This window comes from Solea senegalensis, linkage group LG12 (genome assembly GCF_019176455.1).
Source record: "Solea senegalensis isolate Sse05_10M linkage group LG12, IFAPA_SoseM_1, whole genome shotgun sequence".
Taxonomy (NCBI): domain Eukaryota; kingdom Metazoa; phylum Chordata; class Actinopteri; order Pleuronectiformes; family Soleidae; genus Solea; species Solea senegalensis.
The window spans coordinates 18,279,452-18,293,894 of NC_058032.1; the positions used below are offsets into that span (position 1 = coordinate 18,279,452).

General features: G+C 40.2%; 1 protein-coding gene across 2 annotated transcripts; it reads left to right on the forward strand.

The window, feature by feature from the left end:
• The first annotated feature begins 1,901 nt into the window (after window positions 1-1,901).
• On the forward strand, window positions 1,902-11,570 carry faf2 (Fas associated factor family member 2). Of its 2 annotated transcripts, none has more exons than XM_044039524.1 (11): window positions 1,902-2,008; window positions 2,908-2,976; window positions 3,616-3,750; window positions 3,994-4,070; window positions 4,150-4,288; window positions 4,419-4,504; window positions 5,136-5,227; window positions 5,570-5,747; window positions 6,329-6,500; window positions 7,655-7,798; window positions 9,945-11,570. In XM_044039524.1, exons 1-11 carry the CDS (start codon window positions 1,946-1,948, stop codon window positions 10,125-10,127), a joined length of 1,338 nt encoding a protein of 445 aa, XP_043895459.1. In that variant the 5' UTR covers window positions 1,902-1,945; the 3' UTR covers window positions 10,128-11,570. The 2 variants fall into 2 exon arrangements, with proteins under 2 accessions (XP_043895459.1, XP_043895460.1); XM_044039525.1 differs by having other exon boundaries at window positions 3,616-3,693.
• The last annotated feature ends 2,873 nt before the right edge of the window (window positions 11,571-14,443 follow it).

Consider the following 14,443-nt stretch of genomic DNA (forward strand, 5'->3'; position numbering starts at 1 on the left):
GGTGTGGGATAGTTGTTTGCCTCACTCCTGACTTCTGCTTTACTCTTTATGAAAGGGAAGTGGTCCCATTACTAGAATGGTGTGTCATGAATAAGTTAAGAGATATTGTAAGTAAGTTTTTTTATTTGGTCAGTAAATGATAAGAGAAAAATAAAGTAGACAAAACTGGTATTTAGAAAGATGACTCACACAAAGCAAAGTTACAGAGCACTATTAATAATGTAACAGAATGTTTTAAAACAGGTGCAATTACATTTACACAAAATATAGCATGTGGTAAAATCATATAAGTTGTAAAACATCACAATACCTAATGTAAAAAATAAACATTTTCAGTGCCAAACAAAACCACACAGTACAAGTGAGTTTGCAAAACAGATTCAGAAAATTGTTGGAAATTGTCTTCCTCTCCTCCCCAAAGACTGGAGGTCGCCAATAGTTTACGGAACTGAAAGACATGTCTCCAAGGCACTACACTTTTACCCTTTTCCCACAACCTAAAAATGATTCACAGGCTGTAAATAATCCAAAGAATATATCAAATTTATATTGTAAATAAACAGGCTGTACCATTGTTTTTTAGTGAAACCAGTTTTTCAGTTTATCAGGTTTCATTAATCTCTAAAGACATCATGGGTAATTTTATGATCAAAATGATACATTGCATATATACAGTGCCTACTTAATGCTCATTGTATGTCTTTCATAAAGGTGCACAACATACATATAGCATAATGTGCAAATCCCCATTCAAGTTGATAAAGTCAAATCAGTCAATCTGTAATATAGCCTGATGTATATATATATGTTGGAAATATGATACTACAAGCACTGATACACTGCCATAAAGCCCCTCACACAGAGGATGATGAACTATCACTACAAAGCACAACCCATGAACCCCTAACTCTAAGGTGGGCAGGTAGGATTTAATAAAGTTGAGCTAATAGGATTAAAACTGACTTGACGAAAAAATTATTGGGAAAAAGGAATGCATGTTTGGATGTTTCAAGACACGTGAAACTAAGACCTTCCCTTGGTAATATACTCCCATGGCAAGCCATAATTTTGATGGTTATAATGAGAAAGTAAATCATAATTATAAGATTTATAAAAACATTTAAATTGTATCTCATATGCTTCACTTCACTTTTTTTCACTATGACTTACCATTGTATTTCTATAAAATCAAGCAAAAATAGTGTCAGAAGCAGTGCCAGGGCGCAGTATCGTGAGATCAGTGCCGCTGTTGTTGCTGGTGAATACACACAAGACACAGGTGAACTGTTGAGTGTACATCCCCAGTATTTGTACCCACATGCCACAAGTGACCTATTATGCTTTTAAAAATCCATAATAGCACTGTAGTATTAAAATAAATATTCTACATCCACAATTTAAAGGAAATATGATGACATGAATATATGCTATAATATAGTCCCATGTTAGATTTGTCAGTGTTTTACAAATTGCTTTTTATAATGCAGGTGCAATTGAGTGTCATAGGACTACTGATGGAAAAGTAAAACTCAGGCACTGTTTACAGAGGGAATGGCAGCTATTAATATTATTAGTTGGTTTACTTGTGTGATTGTGTCAAATTGCACATTTGAATTTCGATAAAATACTAATAAATAACAATATTGTATGGAGTCAAGGGTTATTTCGTATTAAAATTGGGAAATTAGTCCCACTCTAGACTGTCTTTGACTCAATAAATTACAGGTCAAAGCCACGGATTTTAATAAAAGTCAAAATGTACGTGTATCTTCTGTCATACACTCCACCGAACTACATTTTTGTCTACCGTGATTTCCTCTTTAAGCGACGTGGTTACGTCCACACCACTAGGTGACGCCAGTCCGCCGAGGCTGTGACAGCACTGTCTGCAAAGGGAAAAGGCAGCTGACGTTGTTACGACTTGGTAGGTGATTGGCGAGGTAAGATGGCGGCGCCAGAGGATCCAGAATTATCCCAGGCGCAGACCGAAAAACTCCTCCAGTTTCAGGTAGGCAGCACAAGTACACAACTAACATGTGTCCTTTTCAAACCTTATATGCTAATACGTTCGTGTCGATTCTAAATGGACGTAAACAACATAATATATGCGTGCTAAAGAGCTTTTTGCTCAGTCAACTTCGGTAACGTTACCCCAGCCACCTAGCTTTACCCGTCAGTTGGAGTCACGGCTAACGTTAGCATTAGCCAAGAATGCTAACATATTACCGGACTTCTAGGGCCAAGGGTGTTGTAATTTAGCGTTGTTTGTGTTTATTTTCCACTCGTGCACACATGGCATTCATGTATACACCAATATTACTTATGGCGTAGTTTTCTAATTGTTGTGGACTTAACGTCAACTTGGCTAACGTTAATGAAGCTCCCTGTAACACTTGATGAGTTAACATTAGCACAGCAGTCATGGTCGAGCTGTCACTTTTTCAGAAACGATACTACTGTTAGTAGCCATGTTCAGTACGATTCATTCCTCACCCTGTGCTTACAAATGTTTGCGGCTCCTGAGTGTCTACACTTGTTAAACTGGCCGTCAAACCACTTTGTATTTTGGAGTTAGCTAACCTAACGTTTCCTGACTGAACTAGTAGTGTTTGTTTGTTTATTGAGGCTTCAAGGCCGACAGCAGTGATGGGAGTCCAATTATTTTCGTTCAGATTCAAAAACTAAAGTGAAACTACTTCCATCATACTTGATTGCAGGTCTAGTTTTTATATTGAGGTTTGAATTTGAAACAACAACATGGTTGGTTAATACGCATGAATTATTTAATTTAAGCATATGTGATTATTTTTTTAATGAGGATATTTGTGCAACTCAGCATGAGCTGCTGGAGGAAGCTCTGACCACTGAGCAGATAAAAAAATTGTTCTGACTTTTCATGATTTACAGGACCTAACTGGGTTGGAGTCCATGGACCAATGTCGACGAACATTAGAGCAGCATAATTGGAACATAGAGGTAAATTAAATGCATTTCAAATCCTGTGTGTGTGTGTGTTTGCACAAATGTCTGCAGAAGTCACCCTGGAAATTATTCGGTGTGTGTGTTCTGTCAGCTCCTTGGTGTGATCTCTAAATAATAACTATAGCCCCATTTTCACCAAGGGGTACAGTAAGCATGTAGTATGATTCAGTATGCTGCTTTGTGCAAAACAATTGCAAGTGAACATGTGAGAGAACAGCAGGAGACACCCGATGTCTAGTAAATGTCCTGCATCATGTATCAAGACAGTCACCACCCCTAGCCTGAATCCTCTGAAGACTCTCCTTTATGCGTATCACCCAGACAGTCACCAGCTTGTTTGTCATATGGGAACATTGGACTAGGAGTAATGCAAAAACAGCATATAGTGTTGGATCATTTTCTTGAATATCATTACAATGAAGGGTCAATATATTATTAATACAATGTTAATACACTGAGGGACACAACACATTATATCTTATTGAATGTTTTGCATCAGATTTGTGTAATGTTTTTCTGTTTAACAAGCATTTGTGTTTTTTTATCCATAAACATGTTTAAAAACACAACTAACTATATTGAAAATGGCTCAAGTCTAATGTCAAGCTATGTCCACTGTTTTCTTCTTCTCAGGCCGCAGTACAAGACCGACTGAATGAGCAGGAAGGAGTTCCCAGTGTATTTAACCCGCCACCATCCAGACCATTACAGGTCAATACAGCAGACCATAGAGTATATAGTTACATCGTGTCAAGGCCACAGCCTAGGGTAGGTCTGCATTCACATCAGTGCTTTAGGATAACCTCACAACATTTTACCTTACAAAATATTTACTCATACATACTGTTTGGTCGAATTGGCTCTCTTTTCCCCTGAGTCATCTATTTTTTTTTTATCTATTTTGAGCGGAGTCAGAATTTGCAACTATTTTTTGTTTCCTTTTTGCACAAAACATGCATAGTAAAGCCCTCATATTATGATGTGTTGATCTATATTGTCTCTTCTTTTCAGGGGTTACTAGGATGGAGTTACTACTTGATAATGCTACCATTCAGATTTACATATTACACACTGCTGGACATATTCAGGTAAGTTATGCACATTGGTTTAAACACTTAGCTGCGGGATAAAGGAAGTTTTTTGATCATCACAATGTCTTTCTTCTAGGTTTGCCCTGCGGTTCATCAGGCCAGACCCTCGTGCTCGTGTCACAGACCCTGTTGGAGATGTTGTGTCCTTTATTCATAGTTTTGAGGAGAGGTATGGTCGGGCACACCCTGTATTTTACCAGGGAACATATAGCCAGGTAAGTTCAGAGACAGTGCAGTTTAAAATACCCTGTGGAACATATTTTTATCGCATGAATCAAGTCCAGTCTTACAACAAGATATACCTGCAGCATGTGAAGTTGCTTTTGTTTTGTGTGACACACATAGGCACTGAATGATGCCAAACGGGAGCTTCGCTACCTATTAGTGTACCTACATGGAGATGATCATCAAGACACGAATGAGTTTTGCTGGTAAAATACTTTTTTTTTTTTTTCTACCCGTCATGCCAGTCATCAGAATATTTCCAATTGTCTGTTTCGTCCTGTTACTTGTTTGTTTTAAAACTGGACAAAACACTCAAGTCTACACCAGGGGCCAGTAAGTTAATTTAGGATTTAAGTTAAATAGGATTCAAACTAGTGATCTTCTTGCAGTGAGGCAACATTGCTTGCCCAAGTAGGCTAATTTTCGCATAAATTCCATTCAAACTGAATTCTTTTTGCAACCAGCCGAGTCACCCCCTGGTGGCTAACTGCTACTTCCAACTTCCAAACTGGAAGGCTACATCCACACTTCATATACAGTCTCTGGTAGGGCTGTCACTTTTTATTGGTAATATATTATTTCAAACATGGGGTGTAAAGTTCACATTCGAACTGTAAGTAACTTCAAAATTAATGTTGCTCTATCATAGATTTGAAGTAGTACCACTTAAGATCCAGCAGAGGGCACTTGTATGGTATCCCACTATTCCTCTGACAGCGACTGTATTAGTTAGGATTTATGTACAAACATGTTGTTTTTGTATGTGTTATATTTGTGTATTTGTAGCTATATGCAAAATGCCAAATTGTGTAATGCTGCTCATGTGTTACTTCATAGCTCCACGTTATGTACAGAAGAAGTCATAACGTTCCTCAACACACGAATGCTCTTTTGGGCATGCTCAACCAACAAGCCTGAGGGCTACAGAGGTATGGGAATATTATTACTTGTTATTGCTTTATACATGTATAACATTCTGTTGTCATTTATCAGCTGTTTCTGTAAAGTGTGTTGTTCTGAGAAACTGTGCAGTCAGACATGTCGGGGGACACATTCATAGAAGTGTCACATTTAGAACTTTTGTTGCCCTAATAACATAATGAAAGGTGAAGAGATGTGGTTTGTATTACTAGCTTTTGATGTGTCAGTAGAAAACTCAATACTTTGGCAGTTTGCATGCTTGCTACCATGATGTTTAACTAGGATGTGGTTTGTTTTGAGTGTGTCTGGGTGATATTTGACTTTAAAATGTTCGAGTGTGTGTGCCTCAGTGTCCCAAGCATTGCGGGAAAACACCTATCCATTCCTGGCCATGATAATGCTGAAGGACCGTAAGATGACAGTGGTGGGAAGACTGGAGGGCGTGATTCAGCCAGAGGACCTCATCAACCAGCTCACCTTTATCATGGAAGCCAACCAAACATATCTGACGTCAGAACTCCTTGAACGGTACGAGAAACCTGTGAATACATGAAATTCCTCTCAGACATTTAGAGGTGTGCTCTGAAACCAAGTTCAAACATGGCTCTGTTTAATTAATTTTTCTAAAAACGAGGCCTTAATTGGTTTTAAAATGTCAGTCTTTTTGTAGAGTGGCTGAAAGGAGACTGGGAGGGAGAGCAAGTAGCCATCACTGCTCAGCTAATTTATGTTACTGTATGTTTAGGTTAACACAGTGAGTTAGTGAGAGTGTCACTGAAAGACGGTGAGGAAGTGACGATATGTTGTTGCAACAAGTCAACTTGTCACTAAAGGGAACCGGCACCTGTTTTGCCACGGTTGCAGTGGCCGTTGTCTCTATCTGAAGCAGTCTGCATATGAGGTGATGTCATGCAGTTGTGGTGGTGGCTTGTGCTCTCGTCCCTATTGGGTTATTTTATTTTTGTGGTTACCCTGAAAGCCGTAATTGTACGGTCCTTAAAGATGGCCAACTCTCCATATACATTGTCAAGTTAAGACTCAAAACATCCCACTCGTGTACTAGAATAAGTTAGTAATGTGCAGGTAATAGCTGGGTTTTTTTTAATCAGGGAGGAGAGGAACCAGACTCAAGTACTAAGGCAGCAACAAGACGAGGCCTATCTGGCCTCCCTCCGTGCAGACCAGGAGAAAGACCGAAAGAAAAGGGAGGAGCAGGAGCAGCGCAGGCAAGAGGAGGAGAAGGTCCGACAGAGTGCTCTTGCTGAGGAACGAAGACGAAGAGTAAGTTTCGTTTTCCATTAATATTTTCAATGCCAGTTTATTAGGGCTGTAAAGTCCCTGTCGACTGGTTGATTTATGAGTCGGGGGTGGAGTGGCTCAGTGGTTAAGACCGGTACACTGTGTGCGAAAGACATCATGGTCGCAAGTTCGACTCCACTCCTGGCTGATTGTACTCAATTCCATTGTAAGTCGCTTTGGATAAAAGCGTCTGCTAAATGACATGCAATGTAATGTAATGAGTTGATACGTTCTGGTTCGACTCAAATTCTGATAAGTCGACTTTTTGCTGTGTTAATTTCATACAGTCTATGGTTAATTTGATTTCATCTGGAGGAATGTACCAAGTGCTAATGGGGGTGTTTTCAGGAGCACCCCCCTTGTTTTCAGTATTTTGGATTAGCCCAACCCACAGAAGACAGAAAGATTAAAGAACGTCCGGTGGTTTTATTTAATTTTGAGCGTTTCATTTTCGGCAACAGTCAGTCCTTTAACATCCAAGTCAAAGACATCAGCAGTGTGGCAGCATTTTACAAAAAAAAAATGGTGATTTAAAAAAAAAAAAAAAGTCAAATGCAAAGTTTGCCAGCATCAGTTTGCATATCACACCCTGACTACAAACATGGCACATCATATAAAAACGGTATGCTAACTTGTCTTCGTTATGTTGCTCCATCCATGTTACGAGTACATGAACATATCAGAATTGGCATATTTCAATGTTTTAGTCTAATAATCATTGATTCGTTTTATAACTGCAGGCGCACTCGCCCGCAACAACGGCAGTGATCTATTTGTGTCTCAGCCGTGAAGCTGAGCTCCTATGTTCAGTGTCGCTCTGTGCGAGGACTTGCACATAGACAATCATCTAAATATTCCTCAACAGTTGATATCGTGCTGATATCAATGTAGTATAGAATAGTATATTTTTGGAAATCATGCGCTATGATATTGTGCAAATGCACGTGATACAAAATGCTTTCAGAGCTGTCGGCCCCACCCCCCCTAGACTAGTCGATTTTGAGTCAAAATTTCAGGCCTTCAGTCGACCAAAAATTTCTTTGGTTGATTACGGCCCTACAGTTTATACATAATACAAAAAAAAATTTAAAAAATTTTACCCATTTATTTTCATCTACTTTGTTTTGTGACTCCAGACACTGGAAGAGGAGAAGGAGAGGAAGTCAGAATGTCTTCCTCCTGAGCCGCCTGCAGACGACCCGGAGAGTGTCAAAATAGTGTTTAAGCTGCCCAGTAATGCACGAGTAGAGAGACGATTCCTCTTTGGGCAGTCTCTGACGGTGAGTAGCACAGCTGTCCACACACCAACTGCAATTGTCGTAGTTGAATTAAAATTTGAATTCATGTACAAGAACACCAAACACCACATCATATAAAAGTGTTAGTTGTGTGCTGGAACTCGCATGCGCGACTTGTAGTTTGTATATCTAATACCAAGATGATCTTATTGTCTGTTTATGATGGTCACTGCGTCAGATTACGCAACTACAGAACAAATACTGCTGGATTTATTTTGATTTTATGGCTATAGAATTGTCAAAATGTTCAATGAGTGAGTGTTTCTGCCCCCTTTTCCAATATAACTTTCACTTTGGATATCTGGCAGTTATTCGGCCGTTTAGAAATGATGGTACTGAGAAGCTAACGTCACAAACATGTAACGCTCTGGTGAATCTTGTCTGTGATTGGACGGTTCCACGGAAGTCCTGAGGGCTGCCGTAATGACAAGTATATGGGCGCAAAACTCTATTTCTCTGCTTTCTGGTATCCATCTGTCTTCTATTGCTTTATCCTCCATATGAGGGTCATGTGGGGTGCTATGCCAATCTCAGCTGACATGGGGTGAAAGGCGGGGTCACACCCTGGACAGAACGCCAGTCCATATTAGAATTTTCTATACATCACGAACGTCTAGCTGTTTTACGGTAATGAGAAGTACGCATGCCAAATCCTTTCGGCACTGATGGTAACAGTCGGGTTAACCACCAAGCATCAGCCTCCAGAACACAACACCGATGCTAAGCCCGTCTTTCTCCTCTTCTTTGGGGAATGAGCCTGTATGCCAGCAGCCAATAAGCTAAATGTTTGACTTTAAAGCTGCATGATTAATGTTGACATGGTATAGCAATGCATTATATTATTATATTATATTAGATTATATTATTATTATTACTATTATTATTATAGTATTACTATTAGGTGATATAGAGGAAGTCCAATACTCATTTGGTACCACAAAAGTATTTAATTTTGATACCCAGCCCTAGACTTGACAGATAAAACCGTGGCCCTCGACTTGACCAAGAAGAGGGACGGGGCCATTGGGCTTGACTAGACGACACCCAGAAAGAAGTCTATACAATGACATCCTAATTGGACTGCATGATACTTGCAGTGTTGTGTTCAGAAAACCCTAAAAATGAACTTCGATCAGGCTTATAGTTCCATCTTGCAGCATCACTTCATCACTACTCTTTTGCTTCACCATTTTGTTTGTTTACATTCATTACTTTTGCATGTGCAGAGTGATGTGTGCTCCCCTTAGTCAACTACACTCATGTGACTGAAGACATCATAGAAGGCAGAGAACCCTCAGACTTTATATCAGGAGGTGCACGACTCCCAGATGAGATCTTTTATTGTTGTTCACTGACAAATTACAAGGAATACAATTATGAAACTGCAAATCTATTGGTCAGACTAATCCTGGTTGTAACACATTGTCCAGGGGTCTCAAACTCAAATGTCCTGGAGGCCACATGATCATAAAAATCTGCTCAGATATGAACCAGTCAAGTGCAAAAATATTATTATAACCATTCTGTAGGGGTGGGAGTGATGTGAGCTATACCATCATGGTGTGGCAATTATGCAATTATGATCTCTGACTACAAACTATATGGACAAAAGTATTTGTCCACACCTTAGCAAAGGTCAAAGCAAGGACTTTAAAGACATGGTTAAATGACTTTTGGTGTGGAAGAACTTCACTGGCCCACAGAGAGCCATGACCTCAACTGATCACCTTTGGGATGAACTGGAACAGATTAGGAGCCAGGTCTTCTCGTCCAACATCAGTGTCTGACCTCATAAATACTCAGCAGAATGAATGGACACAAATTCACAGGGAGACCTGTTCCATATTGAAGTACTCTATACATATGGAGTGGGTACAGAAGTACGTCATTAGAGTCCCTGTTGTTATGGTCAGGCGTCCCAGTACTTTTGTCCATATAGTGCATTTCACATAATTTACAAATAAAGGTGTTTGTATTGATATGGAGCTGTAAATGTCAAAGACGGACGTTTAAGTTTAAGCCGAGAGTTTGACACCTGTGGTGTCGTTGGTCCTCCACATAGAATAGAATTGCTTTTACTAGTAATTAGTTGACTACTCATCTGCCTGTTTTTTCTTTCCTTTTACAGGTAATATATGACTTCCTCTTCTCTCTGAAAGAAACCCCAGAGAAGTTTCAGATAGTCACAAACTTCCCTCGCCGAGTCTTGCCCTGCCTTCCAACCGAAGAGCAGCCCAACCCCCCCAGTCTGAAAGAGGCAGGACTCAGCCGCTCCGAGGTCCTTTTTGTTCAGGACCTTACGGATGATTAATCGATGACATACCTCCTCTACATGGAAACGCATATTCCTTTGATGTCCACCCACTCCCTTCTTTTTTTCATTTTACTTTTGTCAAATGGCCATTATTCAAAAGAGGATCATTGATATAAAATGACCTGGAAAAATCTAAACCACCCTGCATCCTGTCCTTGTTTGGTTGTTAACAGGGTTCCCAGTAGCCTGGAAAGTCTTGGATTTTATCAAATAAGTATTTCTTGAAGTCTTTCCTTGAACTCCTTGATCTTTGTATTCCTGTGGAGGAAAATGTGTGTTTTCCATTGTTTGTACAAGTTACCAGTTAATACTTGTTTGTCATTATTAATTCAATTAAAGTTTTATTGAAGACTCAAACAGAGGGTCCACAGATGATAAAATATGGAATAAATGAAATTGGAGATGGGTATGAACTATTAAAAAAAATATATATATATATATATATATCTATATCACATGATAAGTTAACCATAATTCATATAGAGCCCAGGACGTCACGTGTTCACACCGCCATGGTGGCAGGATAAGCTTCTATTAAAATGGATAACCAGTGTTGGTTTCAAGCTGTACACCCTAAAATCCACAAAAATATGTTGCATAACTTGATGGACTGAATATTGCTGACTCTTGCGATAGTATGGAGACGGTCAGAGAGGACATTATTCCAGCCCTGCTGTGTTCCAACCTCTCCACCTTTCTTATACCCCCCCCGTCCCCGTCCCACTCCACAGAATGCTTATATGTTGCAATAGAAACATGGAAAATGAGTAGTTCTTGTTAAGTATGAAGTGATCACTTCACTTGGAGAGTCTTCACATCACTCCATTTTCTCTGTGTTCTCTCAGGATCGTTGGTGGTCCAGTGAAATGCTCCCCCTTTGCTTGTACCTGGCAGTTTTTGTTAAACACAACAGCTATCCACCATTTTCAATGTTAATTAACACAGCTGGTGAAGAGACGAGTTGCCTTAGCTCGGGTTCCTGCCAAAATGGCGTTGTTTTGATTCCGACTGTTGCATGACGGGATTACGTGACGTCGGGAGTCTTTATCTCACCAGTGTTTTCTGAGCCTGGATGAGTTCACGAAAACAGCTCTTCCTCTGGTTAAAGCCACCATGACGCAGTTTTCGGGCTCGTCCAGGCGACACATACAACTGTTGAAACCTTTCAGAGGTACCTCACATGAAGGGGACACTAGTGGACACATGAGTTGACTGGCACTCTGCCGTCTGGGAACCTGAAGCAAGCCGCATCATTGTGAGCCAGCATGAGTTTCTTCATACTGCTTTTTCTTGAAACTGCACCCAAAGATGTGCTGTGGCCATAGGTGTGTAAAAAAAACAACAACATTTAACATTGACAGAGCACATCAAAATTCCCGTAACAGCATATTAGCCTGAGCATAAAGTTTTCAACGTTGTCAATAAATATTTCTGCCATCATTCGTTCATCACTGATGAAATGTCCGAGGTAGTCTATTTCCTTGCCTGTTATGAGAGGAGTGACACACTCACACACACGCGCACACAATTCCTGTCATCTCTGCTTCTCACTGTTACGACATTAAGTTTGTTTTTTTTTGGCGTTGTATTTGACGTTATAGTCTTAAGCATACTGTGATGAGCACAACTTTTAGTAACTGCTGCAGCCCAGCGCCGTAAAGACTGAAAGTAACCATGTCATTGTCTGCATACATGACGACTGACATCAGAGTTTACAACAATTCAAGCAGTTTTACAAAAAAAGAAATGTTTTTGATAGGTCATCCATTAATAAAATGTGAGACTAAATTCCTCTTTGTCTTAACCCCATTATTCACATGAAAAACCAAAAAAACACTGTCTCATTGAACCTGCATGTTTTATGTGTTCCTAAACCATAATTTAATCCCGTCTTTTTTTGCACATCCAGCAACCAATAATTTGGTTAAATAATAATTATTATATTAAATAATTTCTCATGATTTACCCTGTCAAATGTCTTACGTTCATACTGAACTGCAATTTATCATCACTATATCCCTCAAAAAACATTCATCCACATATTAATAACTTGTTTTCTTTTCAAAAACCAACATGTTATTTGTGGTTTTTAACTGTAGAAAATGGATTTAAGTTTTGAAAAAACCTAAATAATCAACTCTTAAGAAATGTACAGAACAATATAAAAATAGTGATGGCAAAATAATACAATTTAGGGAAAGGAATGATACTGTTGATATTAAAATTAGAACTGAAAAAATGAGTCCACAATATCTTGTATAAAAATAAATATGAAGCACACAGACATATGTCTGTATGTTTATATAATGATAATATATAACAATATAATAACACTCAGGATACAGTGACTGCAAATACAGAACAAACATTTGCACCTTCAAATTAATAGCATTTAAATAGTGAAACAACCAGACTTTTATTTTGAAATAGTCACAGGAAAGGAAATGTATCGTGCATTTTTTTTTCTTCACGTATAAACTGTCAATTCCATGTTCTAAGATAATTATAATTTCTTTTCGAGCTTTGACTCTCTGTGTTTGGAGGAAGAGGAATTCAGACTGTGACCTCAGGAACATCATCCCCACTGTCAAGCATGGAGGTGGAAGCATTATGCTGCTAAGGGGACGGGTCAACCTCACCGCATCGAGGGACAGATAGATGGGGTCTTGCACTGTGAAATCCTGGGTGACAAACTCCTTCTCCCAACCAGGAAACATAAAATGGGTCGTGGATGGGTCTGGGGTGGCTTAAGATGAAGCACATTAAGGTCATGGAGAGGCCGAGCCAGTATCCCCGACATGTGGGAATGCGTCCATACTACCTCCCCAGGGAATACACCTCTGTCATTGTTGTGGCTGTCTACACATCGGTCAGCAGTGTCCACTCTGCTGTGTCCAGATTACAGACACAGCATCTCACTGCGTTTATCATCAGAATCAGTGGGGATTTAACCACCCCAACCTGGACTCTGTTTTAATAACCTTCCATCAACATGTCGACTGACCCACCAGAGACAATAAAACAATTGACCACAGTCCTCCCCCTTGGCTTGTCTGATGACAACCTGGTCCAGCTGACTCCCAGGTATGTCCCTGTAGTGAAGAGGCTTCCTGTTGCCACCCGCTCAGTGAGAAGGAGGACACAGGAGGCTGACATGGCCCTGCAGGACTGCTTTGAGTCTACTGATTGGGATGCACTCTGAATGCCACAACTCCATGACAGACTGCATCACAGACTGCATCAGGTTCAGTGAACACACGGTTCTTCCCTGGCCGGACTGTCCGTTGCTTTCCCAACAACAAACCTTGGATTATCAGGGATCTGAAGACTCTCCTCAACAAAAAGAAAGAGGCCTTCAGACACGGGGACCAGGAGGATCTGAGGAAGGTACAGCTGAGGCAGAGCAAAGACACCTACAGGAGGAAGCTGGAGTCCAAACTCGTGAAGGAGAAACCGACTCCGGGCTCCGTCGAGAGGGCTAACCAGCTGAACCTCTTCTTCAACAGGTTCAGCTTCCAGACGTCCACACAGCCCCCTGCTGCTGCTGCCTCCTCCACCATCACACACATCATCTATCTGCTGCATCAAGCTCAGTCTCACCTGGATGTTGCTGGAGGCACCGTGAGAACCGCTCTCTCTGATTCCTCCAGTGCTTTCAACACCATCCAGCCACTGTTAGGCCGGCTCCATCATCGGCTGCAAACAGGACACCGTGGAAACGGTGGAGGAGAGATCATCCTCTCCAGCACATTCTCCAAGAGATTCAGACAGCACTGCTGTCACAAGGACAGATTCAGGAAGTCATTCGTGCCATCAGCCATCAAGACTTACAACAACTCTCTGTTCACTGCACATCGTCTCTTCATGAGATCCTTTATGCCATTCTTTTATTATTGCACTATTTTCTCACTGTTTTACTACTTTTTTGTATTTTATTGCTGCTGTGTGAAAACAATTTCCCCTTGGGGATGAATAAAGTATTTCTATTCTATTCTATCCTGACCTAAATTCTATAGAAAATCTGTGGAGGGAGCTGAGGCTTCGAGTTGCTAAGTGACAGCCTCAAAACCTTAAGGATTTGGAGAGGATCTGCAAAGAGGAGTGGTCCAAAATTCCTCCTGAGATGTGTGCAAACCTGGTGATCAACGACAAGAAACCTCTGACCTCTGTACTTGCCAACAAAGGATTCTCCACCATGAACTTAGTCATGTTTTATAGGGGGTCAAATACTTATTTCACTCAATGAATTGCAAAATAATGTGATTTTCTGGATTTTCTTTTTGATATTCTGTCTCTCCCTGTTAAAATAAAAG

Coding starts and splice junctions, on each gene's coding strand:
- faf2 (XM_044039524.1), top strand. CDS start 1,946: ATGGCGGCGCCAGAGGATCCAGAATTATCCCAGGCGCAGACCGAAAAA. Junction 2,009..2,907: donor AAAAACTCCTCCAGTTTCAG/GTAGGCAGCACA, acceptor CATGATTTACAG/GACCTAACTGGGTTGGAGTC. Junction 5,228..5,569: donor CAAGCCTGAGGGCTACAGAG/GTATGGGAATAT, acceptor TGTGTGCCTCAG/TGTCCCAAGCATTGCGGGAA.